The 23,730-nt window shown below is 34.9% G+C and overlaps 1 protein-coding gene across 2 annotated transcripts in view; it reads left to right on the top strand.

The window, feature by feature from the left end:
• Positions 1 to 22,724, top strand: part of LOC121424693 (disintegrin and metalloproteinase domain-containing protein 12-like) — a 109,450-nt gene extending 86,726 nt beyond the window's left edge. The window contains exons 17-21 of one of the 2 annotated variants that reach the window (XM_041620438.1): positions 135 to 212; positions 669 to 786; positions 2,636 to 2,704; positions 19,774 to 19,915; positions 20,258 to 22,724. In XM_041620438.1, the coding sequence (XP_041476372.1) occupies positions 135 to 212; positions 669 to 786; positions 2,636 to 2,704; positions 19,774 to 19,915; positions 20,258 to 21,083 (1,233 nt within the window). In that variant the 3' untranslated portion in view covers positions 21,084 to 22,724. The remainder of the gene's footprint in view (positions 1 to 134; positions 213 to 668; positions 787 to 2,635; positions 2,705 to 19,773; positions 19,916 to 20,257) is intronic. The other variant, XM_041620439.1, reaches the window with a different exon arrangement.
• Positions 22,725 to 23,730: the final 1,006 nt, after the last annotated feature.

Below are 23,730 nucleotides of genomic sequence, written 5' to 3'. Positions count from 1 at the left end.
TACATGGAGATCCAGTATCTGAAAGTTTTGCAAACATTGTCTACTCATCTTTTGATGCAGTACCGGTAATTAATTTGACACTATTGTTTCTCTGATTTTAAATTGAATGTTGTATGATTCTTTTTTTTGTGCAGGTATGCAGTGATTTCAGATGTCAGAATTTGTCATCGTTGAATATCAGGGCGTGTCCACAGGGCTGTAATGGTCATGGGGTAAGCAGTGAAAGTGACTGGTCACTAGTCTAGTCTTACACGATATTCAGAGGAATCCTTATCAAATGATTGGTCGAAAGCATACACTGCACCACCAGGCATTAGTTTTGCCTAGTACTCGGTAGATATTATATTTTCCATAACACATTTACACATGACCTGTGATGACCAGTTATGACTTCATTATTATGACTAATCATGGTTCTGATGTGAAGGCAATTTTGCAAATAACAGGGATTTTGATTTATATCACCATCTTATGACCAGTTAATGCACAGTTATGACCCCATTGGGACACCCCATTTTGCTCAGGTATGGGTACAATTATACACGCGAAACTTCAAGGCTGTGTTCCTTGTGCCAGTAAGAATCATTTAATTTTATGTTAATTAAATTTGGATATAGTTCTGATTACAGGATGACTATTAATGGATTATTTTTCTATCATTATTGCAGGTATGCAACAGCAAGAACCACTGTCATTGTGACCCTCAGTGGAATCCACCTCTCTGTAACACACCTGGCTATGGGGGCAGTATTGATAGCGGACCTGCCAGAGCCACTGACCAACCAGGTAAGAACACGCCCCCCTTTCTTTGCTCGTTCGCAACACATTATATCCACTTCCCACCACAAGGTCTGTAGTGTTTGCTGGGACCTTCTTCCATATACAGTAAGGTCCCTCGTTTAGAAGAACAGTAGTGGACCTACTTCAGATCCCTGTGGAACCGTAAGTTTTGTAGAAAAGCATTGGACCCAGCATGGTTCCCTGTGGAACTGTGTTTGAGGATTTAGTAGGCTTTTTCATTAGGCATTTGTGCATTATATCTCTTGCTGCCCTTCATCTGTTTGAAATACTTCCTTCCCAATATGTCCAAGTTGTGATGTTCCTTCCTGCATCACCCCAAAAGCTTTTGCCTGAGCATTCTCTTGGATGATTTCTAGTCAGGTCCTGTAATTCTAGAATGGCCTAGCATTAAAACGTAGTTGAAACTACGAAAGGCTAGGCATTTGAAAGAAGGATTAATTTATTTTATATTTGAGTACAACTCAATTTATTTTTGCTTTTCATTATCATCATGTTTGTGATTATTTTGTATTGTGTATTCATTAATTTACATCATTATTTTACCTTTTTGTCTTGGTTTTACTGAGGATGATAGTTAAATTGTCATTTTTAGTTTTATCATATTTTTGGAAGTACATGTATATTAGTGTGTTTAATTGGATCATTTAATTTCACAGATACACTTCATAGTACTATTAGTTTAATGGAATTTGAATCATATGTTTACACTATGGTTAGATATGACTAATTCATGTATGCATGAGTTTGTTGTACATGTATTATAAAAGGAAGAATTATACCTGTTTTCTTTATAAGATACATACACTTACTTTGAAAATAGAATGTACACTTTGATGTTGTTCAAATTATACATAGATATATTATTACACTTATACATGTACATATTGTAGTCATTTAATCATGGTTTGGATATTATGAACACTAACATTGTATGTAATAATCTAATCACATTTCAAAATAAATTTCATCATAATTTCTTAATTGGATTATAATATTGAGAGATACGCTTGTACTTTTGGCTTTGATGCAAAATTGATTATTTGTCTTAAAAGGGTATTTGATTCAAATATTGATTAATGGAAAAAGAGGGAAATTAATTCTATATCATTAAGGGAAGGTTCGTTTTAATGAAACCCAAAAGCTTTTCAAATATATTGGCCCTGTGACAAGATCGATTTTAAGCTGATAGCTAATAATGCATGCTAGCTTCGCTTGCTTTGCTACCTAGGCTTGAATGAATTAAAATCTTAGCTTTTGTAGCTTTTGTTAGATGTTTTAAGTTCTCATTCATTGAATTTTTGAATGGAGAGTCTTAGGAAAGGTTCCAATACTTTGGTTATTGAGTAAGTTCTTTTATTTTTCAAGATATGATTTGATAGAACATTAATTAGGGAACATTTTTGACATACATAAACATGTACAAGACAAAATCTTAATGTTTTGCTTTTGGTACAGAAATTAAAATCTAGGGTAATTGTATACATGTACTAGGAAAAGCAGAAACCAAATGGTAAATTTTTTTATATAACAAATGGGAGTGTAATCAATAACAAATGGGAGTGTAATTTATAATTTGTGTTAAAGTCATTATTAGCACTTTCTCTCTTAAGCTAAATGATAACTGTGAATACCTCGTTGATGTTCAAAACATGTTTTCGTTGTTTAGGGGAAAAAATATTACTTACAAAACATGAAATTGAAAAGTCAAGTTCGGTTTTTAATCGTTATATTTTGGGGGGTAATTAAATGGTTTTGACACCTTTTTCTAACATTTGTTTTGACACCACATGGTCTTGTCTACTAGTCCAACTGATATTTTCTCTTTCCCCCACAGTAACTTTATATCCTAATACACTCTCGCAAAGCACCAAATCTCTCATCACAAGAAAAATTATTGTCCGAGGTAACTATGGAAACTCATCAACTCGTCATATACATGTTGCCAATTTCTGATCCTCTGTCTGCCCTTCAAAAAGCAGTGAAGGAATAGAAGATGGAGTCTCTGTTCTTTGATTATCATCCATCTACTTTCGCCATGCAGTTGTTTTTTTGCATCATATCTGTCAGTGACTTCATGAGTAATCCCTATTTCTTCATCAAATTGGCAATGTTGCCTGAAAGCAATGAAGGAATAGAAGATTGAGTCTCTGTCCTGTTCTTCGATCATCCTTTCTAATCCATAATTCATCTACTCACTTTCGCCATGCAGTTGTCTTTAGCATCATGCCTGTCAAACGACTTTTTAATTAATCTCTATTTCTAAATCAGATTGGCAATGTTGCCTGAAAGCAGTGAAAGAAAATAAGATTGAATATTTGTTTGGTTCTCTTATTTCACTTCTAATCCATCTATCATCTGTTTTACTTTCGCCATGCAGTTTTGTTTTGTTTTTTGCAACATATTTTACCTAACTGCTTCATGATAATCCCTACTACTTCATCATATTGGCAATGCTGTTCCTAATTGCAGCAAAGCATTGCCGTGTTCTACATTGCATCTGGCATAGACCACACTCACATAACAATTTGTTCCGATTTATGTGTCTTACAAAGGAGTTAATGATTAAGTTCTGATTTGCTTGTCAATATTCATATGTGGTCAAATAAGAGTTTATTTTTTTTTATCATTAATTCCTATTTTTGACAGATATCATTGTTATTAAAACAATTTTTTGAATTAATGTTTTCATAGTGGTCAAGTATCAATTACTTTTACATATTTTGATCCAAAATTACTATTTAATAAGTTATCATTTTGAGTTTTTTTGTGTCCACATTTCATATCATATGCTGTAAAGCCCAAACATTCACAAAGTAATGCACTTTTGCATATTATGAAATACGAAATAGACAATAAAAAGATTTAATTCTTTCACAACCCAGTCCATGTGCTCTTGGAAATTTCGTTTGTGAAACTGCCCTTAATTTAACAGATACCTGGAAAAAAATTTTTGTAAGCAACTTATACACTCAAGAATCTTCCCCGGGTTAATATGGTCAACTAAATAAAAATGAATGAAATTGGTGTTCATCTTTCAACTGTATCAGTTACCCTTCCTAATGTTTTACTGGATTATCAACAAGAAGGAATTTTTGAGAGGATTTGATGAGCAAATTTTAGATTTCAAGTGTTCCGTTACTAACATCTAGATTGGTGGATGGTAGAAAGAAACTTTGGAGATAAAGCAGGTTTTTAGTATCACACTTTAAAGGATTACTAATTTTCTATTTAACTGGGTCGTTATGGTTCTGTAACAGTCATTTTCATTATGTGCACTTCATATGCTTGTATAATTCATGTATAAGACTAAACACTAAAACTTATTCATATTGCTAATTCAACCAAACACTTAGGATTTGTGCAGATAATCTGATATTTTATAATATTTGTATGTGCTAATGTACCTAACAGAATGGAGGAATGTTTTTAAGCATGCAGGAAATTTTAGTCAACAATAGTCTTCATTCCTTAATAATAGCTCTAACTTTTCATTGAACATTGATGTTATACTAGCATCTGATACCATTAGTGAGTGCACCGCAAAATGTGATTTAAGTTTTTATATAATATATATGTGTGTGTATATATGTATTTTCACAATGTATCATTTATTTATGACACTAATTATCACTAGTATGAATCATAGCTTTGGTGATAAGGTATTCTAACAAATTACTGAATTAGTTCATTAGTACATAAAATATTTGTATCCCAAAGTTAGCAAATGGGAATTCAAATATTGCAAATTTGATTCTCCTTATAAAATGTGAACATTATTCATAGTATAGGCTAACATTGTCAGATAAGACAGTTGTTATGTACATGTACAAGGAAATGTTTATATTTTTTTACACATAAAAATGCATCATACATTTCTGAGGGTTTATATTTACTGTCATTTTTATCAACATATGAAAAGAAAGGTGCATATCTGCAATACCTATAAGTCTTTTTCATCACTTACACCCTGCTATTATCAGCAGCACGCAACACTGGCGATGGTCCGAGACCGGTAAAAATTGCTGTCGGGCCAGTAACTTTTCAGAAAAAGACAGATTTACTGGTCCGACATGACCAGCAAGATTATATCTCACTGATGAAAAAATGTGTTTTCTTCATTTTTGTAAATCATAAAAATGGCTTTGGCCGCCTGGCGTCTCCAAAAATGGCTCTCGTGAATTCCGTTGTGTGTACTGTTTTTTTTTTTGGGGGGGGGGGCGTAACAATAAGCAATAAAAGACAGCAAAGTAAATTCAGAAGACTTTTTTATATTTTCTTTATTTTTTTGGACCAGTAAATTGTAGGTTCAGTCCAGTAAAATATGGAAAAACTGGGTATGTACTGGTCCAACATGATCACGACTGGTTGTCATTTTTTCATATGTCTACTCAGTAGTACTCTATTATTACCACTATTATCATCACAAAACGAATTATAGTTCTTTGTTTGGACAGTAGGTTGAAAAAATGTTGTGAAAATAGCTGATTTTTCTAGCATGGAATCTCCCTATTCTTTTTGTCACTGTTATTTCTATTGCCGTCTCTGTTCATGGCTTTTATGATATGATGCATTTACATTACATCAATGTCTTGTTGCTTCCGCATCATTTGACTTTTGTTTCTATCTTTTCTCATTTTTTTCCCCATTTTATTCCACTTTCCTCATGTCCCTTCTCTATCTTTTTCTTCATTTCAGTATTTCTTGCATTTCCTCAGAAGCGATATTCTCCCCCCCATCCTCAAAGCTTTATGACTGACAGTAAAATATGTTCTTTACCAGTTAGCTCACACCCCCTCCCCCAACTCACCCTTCCTTTCCCCTCTATCTCCTCTTTGTTTCCCCCTCACCCCCTTTCCTTTTAGAGGTTGAATTAAAAAAGACATCCTATCAAAATCTAAAAGGATGAGATAATAATAAGGATAGCTTTTGAAAAGATAGGTTGCACAAATACATTTTCCCTTTCTCCACAATATGACACATCAAACACAACTCCTAAAGCACTTCTTCAATAACTGTACCAAACTTAAAAAAAAACCAAACATTTGTTTGAATACCAATACTCTTACATGCAACAAGGAAAAAAGCAACAACGCAATCATAAATAAAGAAATCTATTATTATTGATTTAGTGAATTGTGTGTATATTGCATAAAAGATGTTATTGTGAGGTACACAGTATACCTACCTCGTTGTTGGATTTTTAAGAAATCTATGTCTATTTGAGGTCAATCTTTGTACACAGAAGTGAAATTAATTAATCGTAAGGAGTTAATGTCTGCTCATTTCTCTGATCCAAAAATAGTCTCCAGTTGGAAGCAATCTAAACCCCCTAAAAATACTAAAAATGACACTCGTAAGTAGATCAAAGCAATTGCGATTGAATATTTATCACATATATATAAAAGGAGGTACTTTGGGGGCAAAAATTTATTCATATTTAAATATGTGCATGATATCTGATAGATGTATGTAATATGAATGTAAGCATGTACAAGTCCTTTTTAATGATCCATAACATGAACATGATACATAATTTCAGACTGAATCTTATTGATAATTGATGTATTCTCATACAAAAGGGAGAAATAGATCAAATAAGATTCTGAAATATTTGATAAATGCACTGGAATTGGAAGTATTTATGCTTGCTTGGAAAAGAGTGGGTGATTATCAACATTGTATTTGAATGATAAGATTGTATCATATTATATAAATAGTATATAATCTTGTACAATATACTGGATTAAATGTACAACAAATATAATTTTATATTTGGAGTTTATATAGTCCAGTAATATTATACAGATATTGACTAATGGGGTGTGTAATATAAACATTCTTTGGACCGCCGGATTTATATTATCCCGAGGGGTTATATTTTCCCGAAGCGCGCAGCGCTGAGGGAAAATATGATCACGAGGGAAAATATTAATCTTTAAGGCGGTCCAAAGAATGTTTTTTTTTTACACATCCCATCAGTCAATATCTGTTATATTAGATAGCCTTTAATGATGTAGATTAAAATGGCCTAACGATGCGTGCAGCCTGTTGTTTACGATAGTCACAGTGATTGATGGAACTGGTATAGATCTAGATGCAACTTTAGTCTACTACTACTCTAATGCAGTGAATGGCCCTTTTCTAATCAAATCAAGTTTGTTTTAGGCCTAGCCTTAGATCTAAGTTAGAGTCCAGTTCAGATACTTTAGTCTCACATATTTCATTTCCGTTTAGTTGGTAACATCTAATCCACAAGAGGGGGCCATACACGTAGAAAAATATATTCACGGACCGGTTGGTCAATATACAGTATTGCTCGGAATAAAGTTGACACCCTCCCGAGGGGTCACGCACCTACCGCGAGACAGGCGTGAACCAAAAAATTACCGCCAGCCAATTTCACGTGTGAAATTCCCGCGGTAATTCCCGCAGGCCGCTGGCTGAAGAGAGGCCCAATTATCACGTCAAACACGAGATTTTAGTCAGATCTGATCACCATTTGTCCATGTACTTTTCGCCTCAACACTAGACACTTTTTGGTAAAAACAAGACGCAATCTCAAGCGATCCCGATGCGATCCCGTCAGTTTACTGACGGATGTTCTATTGTCACTTGGTCTATTTATCAGATGGGCTAACAACATTATGGCTAAACCCACTTTGTTCAATTCTCTTAATCTACCATCCAGTCATTTGCACTTCAAAATATCAACCCGATAGACAGTAGGTTGAAAAACTGCCTCGAGCGCGCGCATCAGAAAAATTCCCGCTAAAAATCCATGTGCCCAGTTCCTGACCGAGTGACCCAGTTATTGTGACATCTTTGGCTTAAAGGACGAGTAGATTCCCTTTCCACTGTTTATTTATGAAGCTAGCTAAAGGTTTATTTTTCAGTGTATATGTTATCAATGACGTCTTCCGTTTAAAAGGAGTAGATAATAATTTATGTCTTTTATTTTTATCTCCTGTTCTTCAATTCTGTAATTTTAATCAGGTACGTATTTCATTCAAAGAACGAACATTTTCATCATTTTTCTATTCATCATTCAAAGAAGAAGATTCGCTTCCCATCATAGGCGGCGGAAGCCAACAAAAATAGGAGGGGTCCACCTGAAATCTTGTGATGGACGCAGTTAAAAAAATTTGACAAGAAAAAAAAAAGGTTATCAACTAAAATTTTAGAGGGGAACCATCCTCCCACCTCAAATTTAGGGGGATCTGTCCCCCCCCCCGCCGCCTATGCTCATCGTTTTCTGTTCATTGTTTTTTTTTTTTTTTAATCAGTAATACGTCGTTTATTTAAAGGACGAGTAGATTTGCTAACCATCATATTCTGTTTATCAATTCTGTGTTTTTTGTTTTTAATTTCATCACTTACGTTTTTATTCAAAGTAGATTCGCTTTCCATCATTTTTCTGTTCATGAATTCTGTATTTGTATTTTTCTGTTACGTCGTTCATTTAAAGGACGATTAGATTACCATTATTTTTCTGTTCATTGATTGACTTTTTTTCATGTAATCGTTACGAAGTCAATTCAAAGGACGAGTTTAATTCAGATTTGAGTTTTATTATGAAGCTATGAAATAGAGATTTAGAATTAAGTCAGAATAATCATACATTTAAATAAACAAAACAACCTATGAGATACGAGATCTACTCAGAATGGAACAGAGATTACTAGATTTGCTAACTATCATTTTCTGTTCATCAATATTTTTGTGTTTTTCCATTACTGACGACTTTTATTCAAAGAAGATTCGATTTCAATCATTTTCTGTTCATTTATTCTGTGTTTTTTTTCATTCAATCACTTGCGTCTTTTATTCAAAGAACATTCGCTTTCAATCATTTTTCTGTTCAATTCTGTATAGTTTAATTGCATCGTTCACTGCAAGAACGAGTTGATTACCTTCATATCATTTTTTAGTTCCATCAATTCTTTTCATTGTTTCATCAGTTACGTCTTTTATTTAAAGAAAAAAAAACGCTTTCCCTCATTTTTCTATTCAACGATTCTGTATTTTTATTTTATCTGTTACATCGTTCATTCCAAGAACAAGTAGATTCACTTTCCATCATTCCGACGTTCAGAGGACGAGTATATTTGCTTTCCATTTTCCTGTTCATCAGTTCTGTGTTTTAATTAGTTGTTTATTCGAAGAACTAGTAAATTTGATTTCCATCATTTTCTGTAAAATTCTGTACGTTTATCGGTTACGTCTTTTATTCAAAGATGATTCACTTCCCATCATATTTCATTTTATCGCTATCGATAACACATGATTTTATACCCCAAAAAGATTACTTTTCAATATCATCATTCGTATATTATTTATTCTCATTCAATTCTTATGTCTTTCACTTTGTTTTCTTCCTGTTCTTCTTTCTTTACCTTTATCACCTTCATTCGTTCATTCAACATATCATCCGTTGCTTCTCTTGTATCCTTATCTTCTTTATCCTTCATTCCTTCTCCTCGCCGTCGTCTTCTTCCTCCTACTTCTCCCTCTTTTCTCTTCGATCGGCCATCTTGAACCCCCCTTCCCGGAAAAAGAAAACCCGCAAGTGGCCCTGCTTTAAATGCCTAGCATCAGCACTTTCTGAAAAATCTTATTCAGTCCCCCCCCCCCTTGCATCTTCCTTAAATATTTTATATGCCTGTTAGTGTTACTCTGTTCCCTTTCTCCCCGTTCATCATTCCAGCAACAGCCTGCCCCTGTAGGCTATATCGTCTTTTTACGCCCGCCCGTATGAAGGACACACTCGGTGTCCGTCTGTCCGTCCATTCGTTAACTTTTCCTTCTCAACATGATAACTCCAGCTCAACTTACCCGAGGCTTATATTATTGGTGTGTATATGATCCGGGAATTCTATTCCTTTTGAGGTCAATTAAGTCACTACCTTCCAGTTTTCTTGCTTTACCAATATACTCCATTTTCCGTGGCACAAAACATTGACAAAATATCATAAAAATGTTTATGGGAAATGTTAAAATCATATAAAAATGGTTTTCTCATTACTATAAAACATTTCACTTACGTTATAGCTGTAACGTAAAAAAACATTTAAAACATAATTCCCTATAAATGTATTTCAGTAATATTAATAAAATGTTGCAATGGTATCTTTTTATGAATTGACTCGTTTTAATCCATGTGCATATCAATTATCTCTTGCTAATATGTTTATGTATATTCATTTTAATGTTGCCCTGTGTATTGTTCGTCTATATAGAACAGACAACCAGGAATTATTGCAATTGTTTCTCTTTTTATCGACAACAGATGATTTTTATCCAAAATATATGATAGATTTTCAATATCATCCTCATGACCATCATCGTCACCCTCATCAACACTCCGGGCCCCAAAATGCCAACTATATTGGACAATTTGGGGGTGGGTATTCATGGACTGTCTTAATACATGTTCTTTTCAAACAGTTACACAAAAGATCAGATGTGTAACTTACAGCCTTCTCATTGTTTGCTGTTCTATAATCTTCACACCTCTATTCATTGTCCACAAAAAGCGCGAGACGGTGTAATTAATTGACCCCAGTTAAGTTCACATACAGCTAGGGTTGTTCAATTCAACCACGTTTCAAGAGTAATTAATATACATGTACGAGGACATCATTCCTGATCTTATCTATCTGTCTATATAAATAATGTACACGTTCGATAGGGAAGATTGATACTGAAGAAATAAAACAATGTAAGAGTCTTGTACCGTCATATTATAAACCCCTCAAAAAAGTTCCGCAGCTCAAGTTTGAGTGCTAATAAATTTCTTAGTGTGCCATCATATGTAAAAGTGGTATCATTGGAAAGTATGATTATTCCTCTTTACGATCATGTGTCATTTGTAATGCCAGAGTTATCATGAAATACACAGACATGATATTAATATGCAGCAATGTAAAAAATGAAATGTTGCAAAATTCGTTGCCATGTCATGTTTGAGTTCTGCAACTCATACTGCAAGTTTTAGTGCTAATAAATTTCTTAATGTGCCATCATCATGTGTAAAAGTGATATCTTTAGAAAGCATGATTATTCTTCTTTACAATCATGTGTCATTTGTCATGCTAGTGTTATCATGAAATACACAGACATGATAATACGCAGCAATGTTAGACATGAAATGTTGCAAAATGCGTCGTTTGCAATAGCGAATTTCCAATTGTTTCGAGGATGGACCGAGTGCATTCACTGTCACCTGCATGGTGGAAATTCTATAGAAATTGAGACTCTTGTTGGAAATCAATGCATTTTGCAACATTTCACTTCTGACTTTTCTCGATGTTCAGGGTGACTGCATATTCCATGATTACATAATCACAGCAAATTGCATGTCATTGTAAAGAAGAATAATTCAGCTTTCCAAAGATACCAGTTTCATCTTTTATACTTCATTAACCAAAAAGATATCACCCCCAAAACGAGTTGCAAAACTTTTTTTGAGGGGTTTATATGTGTGTCTGATGGAAACGATTGAAGTTAAACAGAAGAAAAGGCGAGATCAGAAAGGAAAGAATGATCTGAATAAATAAAATACTTAAATTTAAAGGTACAAGCCTATAGGCTTGAAAGAGATTGAACAAGAACGGTAGACGAATACAAAGACAATAACAATTGATAGTGAAGACAAAAATAAAGAATAGAACATACATGTTTCGAGGTGTCGCACCTCGTCCTCAGCCTGAAAATTATTAACAGTCATTGGTATTTATACAGTTAGGATGTCAAGTATAAATTTCAAGAATGTACATGTAGTTACACACAGTCACTGTCTACCATGTCTGGAGACACTTGCAATCGTCACCCCAATGCTAGTTAGAATGCAATACCCATTGTTTCAAAATTCTCGATACTGCTCAAACAGATTTTCAACTAAAAATAAAAGGACTTTTCATCAAATGGAAACAACCTCAACTAAACCAACAGGTGTGCAATTTCCAAATAATGTTATCCATTTAATTTAACCCACCCCTATCTGATGAATCCATAGAATTTGTATTTTTTTAGTGCATTCCATTTAACAATTGAATTCACACCTTGTAATCCTGTGTAACTACATACTTGACATCCTAACTGTATAAATAGCAATGACTATGTTCCGTTTATTAAAATGTTATGTTCTATTCTTTATTTTTGTCTTCAATTTGGTATTGTGCCGTTCTTTTGGAAGTATCATAATTGATAGTGAATAAAATAGGGGATAGACATAGACAAGATATTCAACAAAAATTAAGAGCGATAGAAGAGGACAGGACCTATTGATATAGAGGAATAAAATAACGGGATTGACTTAATTGGCTTAATACATGTTCTATTCAAACAGTTACACAAAAGATCATTGTGTAACTTACAGCCTTCTCATTGTTAGCTGTTCTATAATCTTCACACCTCTATTCATTGTCCACAAAATGCGCGAGACGGTGTAATTAATTGACCCCAGTTAAGTTCACATACAGCTAGGGTTGTTCAATTTAACCACGTTTCAAGAGGAATTAATATACATGTACGAGGACATCATTCCTGATCTTATTGATGCTGAAGAAACAAAACAATGTAAGAGTCTTGTACCGTCATATTATATATGTGTGACTGATGGAAACGATTGAAGTTAAAGAGAAGAAAAGGCGAGATCAGAGAGGAAAGAATGATCTGAATAAATAAAATACTTAAGGGTATAGGCCTATATGCTTGAAAGAGATTGAACAAGAACGGTAGACGAATACAAAGACAATAACAATTGATAGTGAAGACACAAATAAAGAATAGGACATACATGTTTCGAGGTGTCGCACCTCATCCTCAGCCTGAAAATTATTAACAGAGTCATAGGTATTTATACAGTAGGATGTCAAGTATAAATTTCAAGAATGTACATGTAGTTACACACAGTCACTGTCTACCATGTCTGGAGACACTTGCAATCGTCACCCCAATGCTAGTTAGAATGAAATACCCATTGTTTCAAAATTCTCGATACTGCTCAAACAGATTTTCAACTAAAAAGAAAAGAAGGGCTTTTCATCAAATGGAAACAACCTCAACTAAACCAACAGGTGTGCAATTTCCAAATAATGTTATCCATTTAATTTAACCCACCCCTATCTGATGAATCCATAGACTTTTTTTTTACTGCATTCCATTGAACAATTGAATTCACACCTTATAATCCTGTGTAACTACATTCTTGAAGTTTATAATTGACATCCTAACAGTATAAATAGCAATGACTCTGTTAATAATTTTCAGGCTGAGGATGAGGTGCGACACCTCGGAACATGTTCGTTTATTAAAATGTTATGTTCTATTCTTTATTTTTGTCTTCAATTTGGTATCGTGCCGTTCTTTTGGAAGTATCATAATTGATAGTGAATAAAATAGGGGATAGACAAGATATTCAACAAAAATTAAGAGCGATAGAAGAGGACAGGAACTATTGATATTGAGGAATAAAATAAAGGGATCGTCTTAATAGAGATTAAGAGAAATTAAGATATAGATAGCAGGCGTATGTGTACGTGTGGTTACAAGAGAGGTTGATACTGACTGATGAAATCAAATGATGGATAAATTAGAAGAACTGATGATTGAAGAAATAGAAATAACCCACCCCTCACCTAGTCTGCTGGGCAAACCCTTCACTCGAAATAAGGGTCTGAATGTGCAGCCTACTCATGCCTTGTGTACTGAAGGCTCTCTCGCTCAGGATTGGAACAGCAAGTTTTGTATGTGCTAGTCTTTGCGTGGAGGCACACTTGTTCCAATGAGGGTCTGTGCCTGCAAACTACCCCTCACCCATGATGATGCCAGGTCGTCCTCGACTATACCCGATGTTCAAACTATAACTATGTTGTGCATTAGATTAATAAGGTAAGTTTATCTTTCCACATTTCTAGCTGATTGATTTATTTTAATTTAATTTTTTCATTCTTACACATTCATGAAAAACGTACTGCGAAATTTAATGTCACTTCATTGGATATATTTCTTTATTTAATTTATGTATACTGCCACTTCCTGACTCGTTTCCATTGTTTTATTGCTTGGTTTTCCCTCATTCGCTCCGTCAATCATTTTAATCACAGCATCACTATTGAAGTTTAGGGGTGGATCCAACTTTTTCAACGGGGGGGGGGGGGTATGCTTATTCAGTAAAATCTTACAAGTTGAAAAAAAAATGTGTTTCACTCCCAAATGAAGGTAATATATGCCACGAAAAGTCTGAACATTCTTAACAGAACGGAAACACGCAATGACAAGCTCGGTCGCTTTTCTCACTTCAATTTTTTTTTATTTTATGCATCTCCCCCCCCCCCCGAAAAAAATTCTGCATATAACCAAGGGTCAGGTCACTTACGTATGTCCGTTATTTTACCACAATAAATGTTTTAATGGTTCTCGATGGAGAGGGGGAGGGTGCTACCCCCCCCCCCCCCCGTTCCTCTACAGCTCAAATTCACTTTTTTTTATCTCGAAGTTTGTTTCGATTTCAAATGGGATTTTCAATTTCAGAAACATTTTCCTTAGTAATTGTTCCCATCCTTTATATTAAAAGCTCTCGCTATGCCTCTTAGAACTTTTTTTTGTCGTATTTCTCAGTGATATTAGGCATAATCTATTCAGTCTACTCCTAAATCATACCATAATTAAGAGAAAAACCCATCTCGTGCGAGTACTCGTTAGCGCTTTTGCAGATACCGTACCATACCAGCGAGCTCGAAAGAAAATCAGATTGCTCGAACTAAGTTACAACAAAATCACCAAATAGAAAGTATTTCGTGCTTTTGTGCTATCCCAGTGATTGTTACTGAACCTAAACTCATTTTCTTCAGTTAAATGATACAGGTATTGTATTTTTTAATGATGGACGTCCATTTTAGAGACAAAATCGGAATATTATGCACTGTCACTGTCTTCTCGGCCTCTGCTCACAATGTACGGTAACCGGTACCGTATAGTAGTAGCAGCTAACTTAACTCGTACTAGTGGTTTGACGTAGTGACACTGACAGTGATTGTAGCTAGCTACATGTAGTTACTTAGTACTAGCCTTGTACACTTCTTCAAAAGACTTTACTAAATTAGGCCTAACGTTGATCGTATACCCATATATGCTTACTCTCGGGCTTACTCTGTCGTTGTCGCAATGCAGATATCGCCGAGTGAGGGATAAGCACAAACAAGCCTTCACAAAGCACAAGCAAATGTTTATTCCGGCATTAAAACAACTGAAGACATTCATACTTACAGTTAATTGTCATGATGTTAATCAGGACAATTTAATTCATTGTCTGACTTCAGTGGTTCATCTTTGTGCCTTCAGGATAATATGATCCACCGTTGGGTCTTAGTTAAGACCAAATATTTACTTATTGACAAATATACACCTTTATTTGTTTATTAGAACATTCAGGTACAAAAGATCAGCATAAAATTGTTTTTCATCAATGACCAAAGGAAAACATAAAAACTATAAATCATCATATAATACATGAAAATATAGTCAAAATCTAAGTAAAAAAAAGACAAAGATAACAATACTTGGTAACAGACGGTAGATAAATATTGTGATTATACGAATCAAACTAATATCTATATATCAAATTAAATACATGTATCTAAGGAACGATAAGGTAAGGGAAAAGTGAGTCGAGCAAACATTAGTCTAAAATGTAGACCCACATCAGCAGTGTGTGTACCTCAGCTGATTCAACGAGTCTGCATAGCAGACTATGTCTACGGAGGCTGCAGAAGCTTCGCTCGACCTTTCAGGCTGGTTTGCTGTGCAAACCAGCACCTCACGAGCCATTATGCCATGGTCACATTTGTTCCACGGCGGCCGTACGGCGAGTCGAAAACAGCCGTTTTAACATTTTTTTGTCCAACTACATATTGGTGGTTTGAATCAAAATGGATAAAACGGCTGTTTTCGACTCGCCGTACGGCCGCCGTGGAACAAATGTGACCATGGTATAAGCAAGCATTGGCGTACCTACGGCGGGGGGGGGGTCAGATGGGAGAGAGTGCCCCCCCCCCCTGACGAGCGACACACAGATGGCCTGCTACTTTGGTCTTGAATTTTATTTTTTTTTGCTTGTAATTTTTTTTTCTGATACGAAATCCTTTATTTGTGGTTGAAGACTTTTTTTGGCTGGCCAAAATTTTTCCTGGTACGAAATCCTTCATTTGTTCTTGTAGACTTTTTTTGGGGTTGCTTGTCAATTTTTTTTGGCGGACGAATTTGCCCTCCCCCTTGCTGGAAAATCTGAGGTACGCCACTGCGAGCAAGAGAGATGACAGCAGACAATGACAGAGGTGACGTGAATCAGTGAGAGGAGAGAATATAAAAACAATTCTGAAAACTATCATTCAAACAATGAAAGATTAATTAAACTTTAAGAAGATATATGCATATTATGACGATCCGGTGACAATAAATTGACACTTAAAAATATTTTATCTTTGTTCATCCATTAACACCAGCTTGAACGTCGGATAATATTGAATATAGAGCTTTGCAATATTACACCAAAAAAGTCAAAAGGATTAAAGAATGGAGGAAAAAAAGATAGGTCCGATCGAGGGAGAAGTGACCTGAGATATTGATTCAGTAAAAATTTAATGAGTGAGACATGGGTCAAATGGAAATATATCAACATAAAAAACGATAAAAATAGAATATGAGGAAACAAGGGAAAAACAACACTGATTATAATTAAGCATGAGTAATCAATTCGTGGTGCAATCATTTAATATGCCTTGTACGTGCTGTGTTTTTGTGACTTGATCGAGTGGTGGGAGAAACAAAGTAGTTTATCATTCCTTATATCATAATAACGGCAGGAGGATTGTTGGGCAATAATGCACTGAAAATATTAAAATTAAATAATTATAGTTGCGAACAAGTGAGAGAATGACGATAAAGGAATGTAAGAAATTAAAGGAAATAGACGATAGGTCTGTTTTTTCCAGCCTCGGTGTCTCTTGCTCAATGTAACCACCCCGCCCCCACGCCCTCTCTATCCATTATCTAATGCTCTCTCCCTCTCTCTTGATCATTCCCCGTCTCTCGTATCTGTCGCTCTCTCCTCTTGCTCGACTCTGTCCCTCCGTTATTGGGTGCTCCCTTTTTCTTGTAACTATTTACAACTTATCCCAGAAAGTACATGATCTCATCTCGACCCGACTTTCGTTCAAAGAAGTTCAGAAAGATGACAATTTGAGGGCGATGACACGAGCGTGCATTAAAATTGTGCACTGGCGCAAAGCTAAACATCAAGCCATGACATTTTTGTTTGGGTTTCGAGGAGATCGAGACGGCATCTTACGGCAATAAGTTGCTGTATTGTAATTTCGAGAGAGACATCGCGGCAAGTCAGGAGGGCTAATTTGAACCATGTGAGTTGTCTAAATTGTGACATTTTATTATCAACATAAGATCGTCCCTCCTTCTGCGGTATTACCGCGGTAATACACGAGATTTTTATTAAAAAAATCTCGTGGTAATTACCGCCGTAATTTCTCTTGGCAGGAGACTCCCGCCGATGGGAATTTGCTGGTGGTAATCGCGCGGTACCCGATCTCCCGTCGACTTACGCGGTACAGCGCGGTAATGTGTCAACTTTATTCCGAGCAATACTGTATTCATCAAAGGTGGACCGGTTGGGAAAATACACGGATTTCGATCATATCACGTGACGCGCAATTGACCAATCGCGCTTGGCTATCTGTCTTGGCTATCTAATATTGTATTATATGATAGAACGTTCACTATTTATTATAGTAAATTGTACAATGCGTACTTAATAGCTTGTTGTACGCGAGCAAATGGAGGCTGAATGTCAAACATTTGTACCGTTGCACTTGTACCATTCAAAATGTACCGTCCATAATGTACCTTGCACGTGTCAGGAAAAGGTGACATCACTATAAAAATTAAGACTCAACGCATTGCATGCACTAAGTAAATGCAGACACATAGGGCTTACTGGCTAAATGTGCAGTGCCATTAATCAATATTCTACTCATTTAACACGGGTTTAACTCTTAAAAAATCTAAAGTAAAATTGTCCAAATATACAATGTAAATTTTTGAAGGGAGGTCACATGGTACCAATCTAGCCAATCACAGCTCTTATTTTACTACCACTACTTGCACCTCTGCATGATTTCAGAAAAAATATTAACTTTGACATAATATTGGAATGCACTGTTTCTTGAAGCATCTCATTAGAGTGAATAATTATAAGATTTGTCTTGATGAACAAATGTACTTCTTGGAAATTACTATTAAAAAATAGTCACTTGAAATTTGTTCCTGTAGTAATTACTTCCGTCTTCATTTCTGTGTAGATATAGGGCTAGGGTTGTATAAGGTTGTAGTCTTGGTCAGCAGCCTACAGTAGAGGGTTCCTAACCCCCCCCCCCTTGCTGTGACAATAAAATCTCACAAAATAGCTGTGCAATTTGGATTGCGGTTCATGATATTGTGAAGATATTATAATGCTATTATTCACATTTTAGTTACAGAATTTTATATTTCTATTTGAAGCAATTATTGCTGTAGCATGTAGCAAAGGACTATACCTCTGTGATACATTAGACAACCTTAGTCATTTTTCTTCATAAACTGTATAACATATTAATATTTATTCATTTTGTAAGGAATAATACTCATATTTATGATATTATATTCAATATTTACCATCAGTAACTTTTCATCATGTAGAATGTGTCCATATCAGATATTGGCATATGTACATCCTCATTTCATCAAAATAATTCTAAGACATTAGAGTAAATAATCATGAATGTAGAGGATTATACTGTAAAGTTGTCGGAAATTAGTTATTATACGATTATTGATGTAATTTCATGCATGTCGTAGATATCATTACATGTCACGCATGAAAATGGTTGTGTATATAACTATGTATTGTAATCTTCAGTGAATGTGATTTATTCATTTTTCATAAAACTGCAATTGAAATTTAAGTTTTTTTATATCATTGTTTAACTATGAGAATGTTCTGATAATTGATTCTGCATTGATTTTAGAGGTTGACAATAATTTGTTTGATGCTGATACTAGAATAACCTGGATATACTTCCAATACTAGAATAATATTTATTTTTTTGTGTGTGTTTTAATGTTTTTCCATTGTTACTCACTATTTGTTACAAAACACATTTAAAATGAAAACAAAAATGCATTTCCTGATGAAAGTTGGAAGTTCAGTATATAAAAAAATAGGACAACTCTGAATATGATGAAGAAAATATGGATTACTTTATTACAGTGGTTGTTCCGACTACATTTACTAGAACCTCTAAACAATTTGATACTACAGCGTCTCTTTCATACTTAAGATTTATTTTAATGAACATGTAAATGATCAATTTGAAGTATTGAACATTTCATAATATATGAGTGTGTATATATTGAAAAAAAATAGATTTTGAAGAAATTCATGATATGTATTATCTCCTTTAATAATTTTGAGAATCCCGACTTCCTTTTTTTCACAAATGTGGGTAATTTTTCAAAATTCAAAGACTTGGTATGAAAATAAATCATTTGGAGTTTAAAGTTCAAAGAAAATGGAAAATATTACAAAATTTCATGGAAGTCACAATTTTCAGGCCAAATATTTTTGAACAATTCAGTGAAAATTATGTGAAATTCAAAGCAAAATCCAGAACCAGTAAAACAAAACTAGGCATCAGTGGGAATCTATTTGCAGAATGTATTTTCCAAGCGTTTGTCTGCATACGCAAGTATATGATTGAATCTAACATTATTTTCTAGATTTCCTCAATTTCACATTTGCCTTTAATATCATATGTCTTATACAGGACAAGTCTAAGAACACACATGTTGCATTTTATAAAATAGAAAACTAAAGACCCCAGCCTAATCCCTCTGATTTCTTTTGTCGTCCACAATTTACAGGTGGTCCTAGCTCCAACATGGTGATCGTACTCCTGGTGATGTTCCTGTGCGTTCTACCGGGGCTGGCACTGATAGGGATCCTCGTCTACTGCAAGAGACAAACTCTTTCCAAAATGCTGTCCAAGGGAACTACTAAACAAAGGTGAGCAAAGATCTTAGAAAGGTGATATTTGTTTGTCAACTCGGTTGCAATGGTCTGTCGAACTTGGGTTTGATTTAAAGTCTGGGCTTCATCTTCAAAGCTTCAGTAAAAAAAAACATAATAAACACAAGGAACATTCAGTTAAACAGACACTAACTTTAGTGATTGTTGGTATGATCAATTTTCACAGATTGTATATTGTTGGAAATGCAATCAATCATAGATATGTGATTGTTGCAAAGCTATGTATAATGGGTACCATATCTGGTAGTGCTTGCAAACGGAAACCCTCTAGTTTAACATATTGTCAGATTTTTAATGAATAATTCACTTTTTTTCCAGCTATTCATCAAGCAACTATCGCAGTCAAGACAAACCTGCACCAGGCCCTTCGCGCCCTGCACCTGGCCCTACGCGCCCTGCACCTGGCGTTACACGCCCTGCACCTGTGAAACCTACGATACACCACACACATCTACAGGACTCATCCAATGTCTTTAAATTCCCTCCTTCAAGTGCTTCTTCCACTGCTATCACACCTGCACGACCAGCACCGGTACCGGCAAGAACTCATGAGACACCTATAGTCCACCGGCCTGCACCGACGGTAGCGCCAGCTAAAAAACCAACAGCAAGTATAGCACCGTTGAAAGCAGAGCCCGCACCAAAACCAGCAAAGCCTCCTGTTCCGTTAAATAAGCCTCCTAGCCCAGCTAAGAGTGCTCCTCAGGTATCGGCGCCAGCTCCAAAAGCCATCCGAGTACCACCCAAACCTCCCTCTGTACCATCTAGTGCCAAACCACAATTCAGGTTACCACCTCCTATAGAATCTAACACCGACAAACCTACTGCACCGCCAGGACTACCCACAAAACCTGCCCTCAAGCCAACGGTGCCAAAGGTACCCCTAAGACCGACCCCTGTTACGAGGCCCAAACCAAACGTGAATCGAAACAATTCCACAGAACTTGACGAAAGCTCAAACTTTTCACCAACGAGTAAAGTCTCAGAACCCCCCGCAAGAGAGAAGTCGGTGCCAGTGCCAGATAAACCTCTTGTAGCTCTTAAACCAGTACCACCCAAAAAGCCAGCTGTACCAAACAAACCAAGTGTACCATCCAGGCCACCTGCTCTTAAACCACCTGTCAAGAGGGACCCTGTTGTATGACGATAGCATCTCAACGATGTAGGCTTTTATTAATTAATGAACACTTTATCATCATCGGTACTTTAGGTCTTTTCTATGATTCCAGTGTATTTAAGACGAATATTGTATGTTTTTCTCGGTTGTAAGATATTACTGCCTGTGTTGCACAGAATGTCAGTTCCATTATGGCAGAAATCTTTACAAACCTTTAGAGTAGTGATGGAAAATAAATACAAATTTTTGTGTGTGCAATAGATATTTGTCACCAAATGATAGATAGCAATGTTCAACATCATTAACAAAATATTGACATTTACCTGCTTGGTTATATTCCATACCAAGTATAAGCCTTTGATTTCCGCCATAATGGAGTTGTCAAGATGACTCTGCTCTTTCATGTATGTGTATTTATAAAAAAATAATGTTTTTCTGGTTAGTAAACCTCTGTAAGGTGACAATTTGTAATGTTTCAAGCATCTGCCCAATGTTTCATGCTAGTGAGTTATCAAACCTTGTCTGATATTTTTGAAAATGTATTGTTATATTTAATTTATATTCATTACTGTGTTAATAATTGTGATGATAAATGAAACAGCTTGGTAAATTACCTGGTACAAAGTAGTCATTGAGTAGTCAAAAAGAAGATTGCCTAATATCCCTTTTTCTCTTTAACTTCATATTCTGGTTGGTTTAAAATCATGTGAGACTTTCCAAGGGACTTCACTAAACATCCCCAAGAGGAAGAAATACAGAATTAAGTTATCTGTTGATTTAATTAAGTAAATTGTACATTTCTCCCGTATTTGGTATATTACAGGGTATTTCTGTGAAGCTCACATCTCAACTTTTCCACCACTCGTATCTTTTTGTCCAAATTAAGATTAAATATTCTATGGCTAATTTCTGCATGTGAATAAAAAAATGATTAGGAAACTGAATACATGAATATGTCAATGTGGTACATGCGCAGCAAAATCTGTGAAATGAACAAGGGATGTAAATATAGTTGTATTTAATTTAACTTAAATAGAAAAATGCTGTGATGTGATTAATTTTTTTTAATGATTTGAAAACACAGTAACATTATTAAGCCTAATGCTCATCATCTTTATAACACCTGGCAGCCATTTCATAAAGCTGTTTGTAAGTTTACAAATGATTCTTTACACAGGACTGATGACCATTTCTTGTTATTAATGATTCATCTCTATATAGCTGACTTAACACTTAAGAACATGTTCCAGTTGACTGAAGTTGTGCGTAATTTTACGAGCAGCTTTATGAAACTCCACCCAGGTTGTATCATGCTGAAGCATGTTATCTATCTAAGGGACTCTTACATAAAGAGATACAATTAATATTTATATTTGATTGTAACTATTTGTGCAGGATTTGACATTGACAAACAATCATGCTCTATTGAACAATTGATTGCATCTTTTGATATCACAAGGCATAGCTGGTATTTGTGTGTGAGTAGGGAATAACGGTAATATCTCGTGCTGAAACAGGTAACTGCCGGGAAACAATGTAAGACAGATTGAGGCTTTTAAGTTAAATAGAACTGGAAATACTGCCCTAAAATGCATAGAATGAATAAATTCTACATTTATTATCGGGTCCAATATAAACTCTACTATTAAAATTGCAGCAAATTTTGGATGCTGAGCTCAAAAGGTCATCGTGGAAAAAAGAAAAATCTTTGTCTGCTTTTGTGGTATTCTGTTGGCCATGGCCGATCTTTAGAAAGTTGCTTTGCCGTTGTATAAAAAAAACCTTGATTTAATGATGTTTTTTTCTGGGGTTAGGTTTAGGGATTGATGGGGTCTTCTATTGATGGAGGATGCAACATGTGTTTGATTTTGTTTTACCCTATGTTTGTATTAGGAGTTCAAGGATAGTTTCAAAGTGTGTGCCAAAAGTGAAGGGGACTATTAGGCATTATGACAATTAATACAAAATGGTCACTAATAATTTTCATCTTGCATCATTGACCTGGTAAATGTTTTCAATTTAAGCTTGAAACAATTTTGAGAATGATGAATGTATTTAAAAGTTAATACCACATATTAATACCAGTGTCATCAGATTCAATAAGACTTGCCCATTCATCTAATACGCACATTTTCAACTCCCTGAGGAAGATTTGAGCTTTTTTTATTTTAAAGATTTGGAGATTTATTTCATTTGTATTACTGTTTTTGTTAATGTTTGCATACTATTTTTATTATGTACACTGTACAGTATATACTTAATATTTGTTAAGGAATGTTATATTTTATATACATTTTGTTCATTCCATTTTTTTGCTGCTTTTCAGTTATTTTCTTCAGTAATTTTCTTCAGTATCCTTGCTGGACAGGGTATACTTGTCTAAGTTGTCTTCATTTTAGAAACGAAAACTGGCTTCATTTCTAGTAATTTTACCTTGTGTAAAATTTAAAAGGCCTCTACATCTCAGATTTGTTTTTCCAACTCAAAATATATTTATTTCTAAATATATATTTGTTTTCAATATTCATAGATATAATTCATCTAATGTGCTATGCTTACTACATGAACTTAGAAATATCCAGTCCACTATTTAATCAGTTTATTCACTTTTTGTAATTTCCATATAAATCTTTTTGGTGGTATTAAGCATATCTGCCAGTATTAAGCATCTCTG

Source organism: Lytechinus variegatus, chromosome 12 (assembly GCF_018143015.1).
Source record: "Lytechinus variegatus isolate NC3 chromosome 12, Lvar_3.0, whole genome shotgun sequence".
Taxonomy (NCBI): Eukaryota; Metazoa; Echinodermata; class Echinoidea; order Temnopleuroida; family Toxopneustidae; genus Lytechinus; species Lytechinus variegatus.
This window is presented reverse-complemented; position numbering and strand designations above follow the sequence as displayed.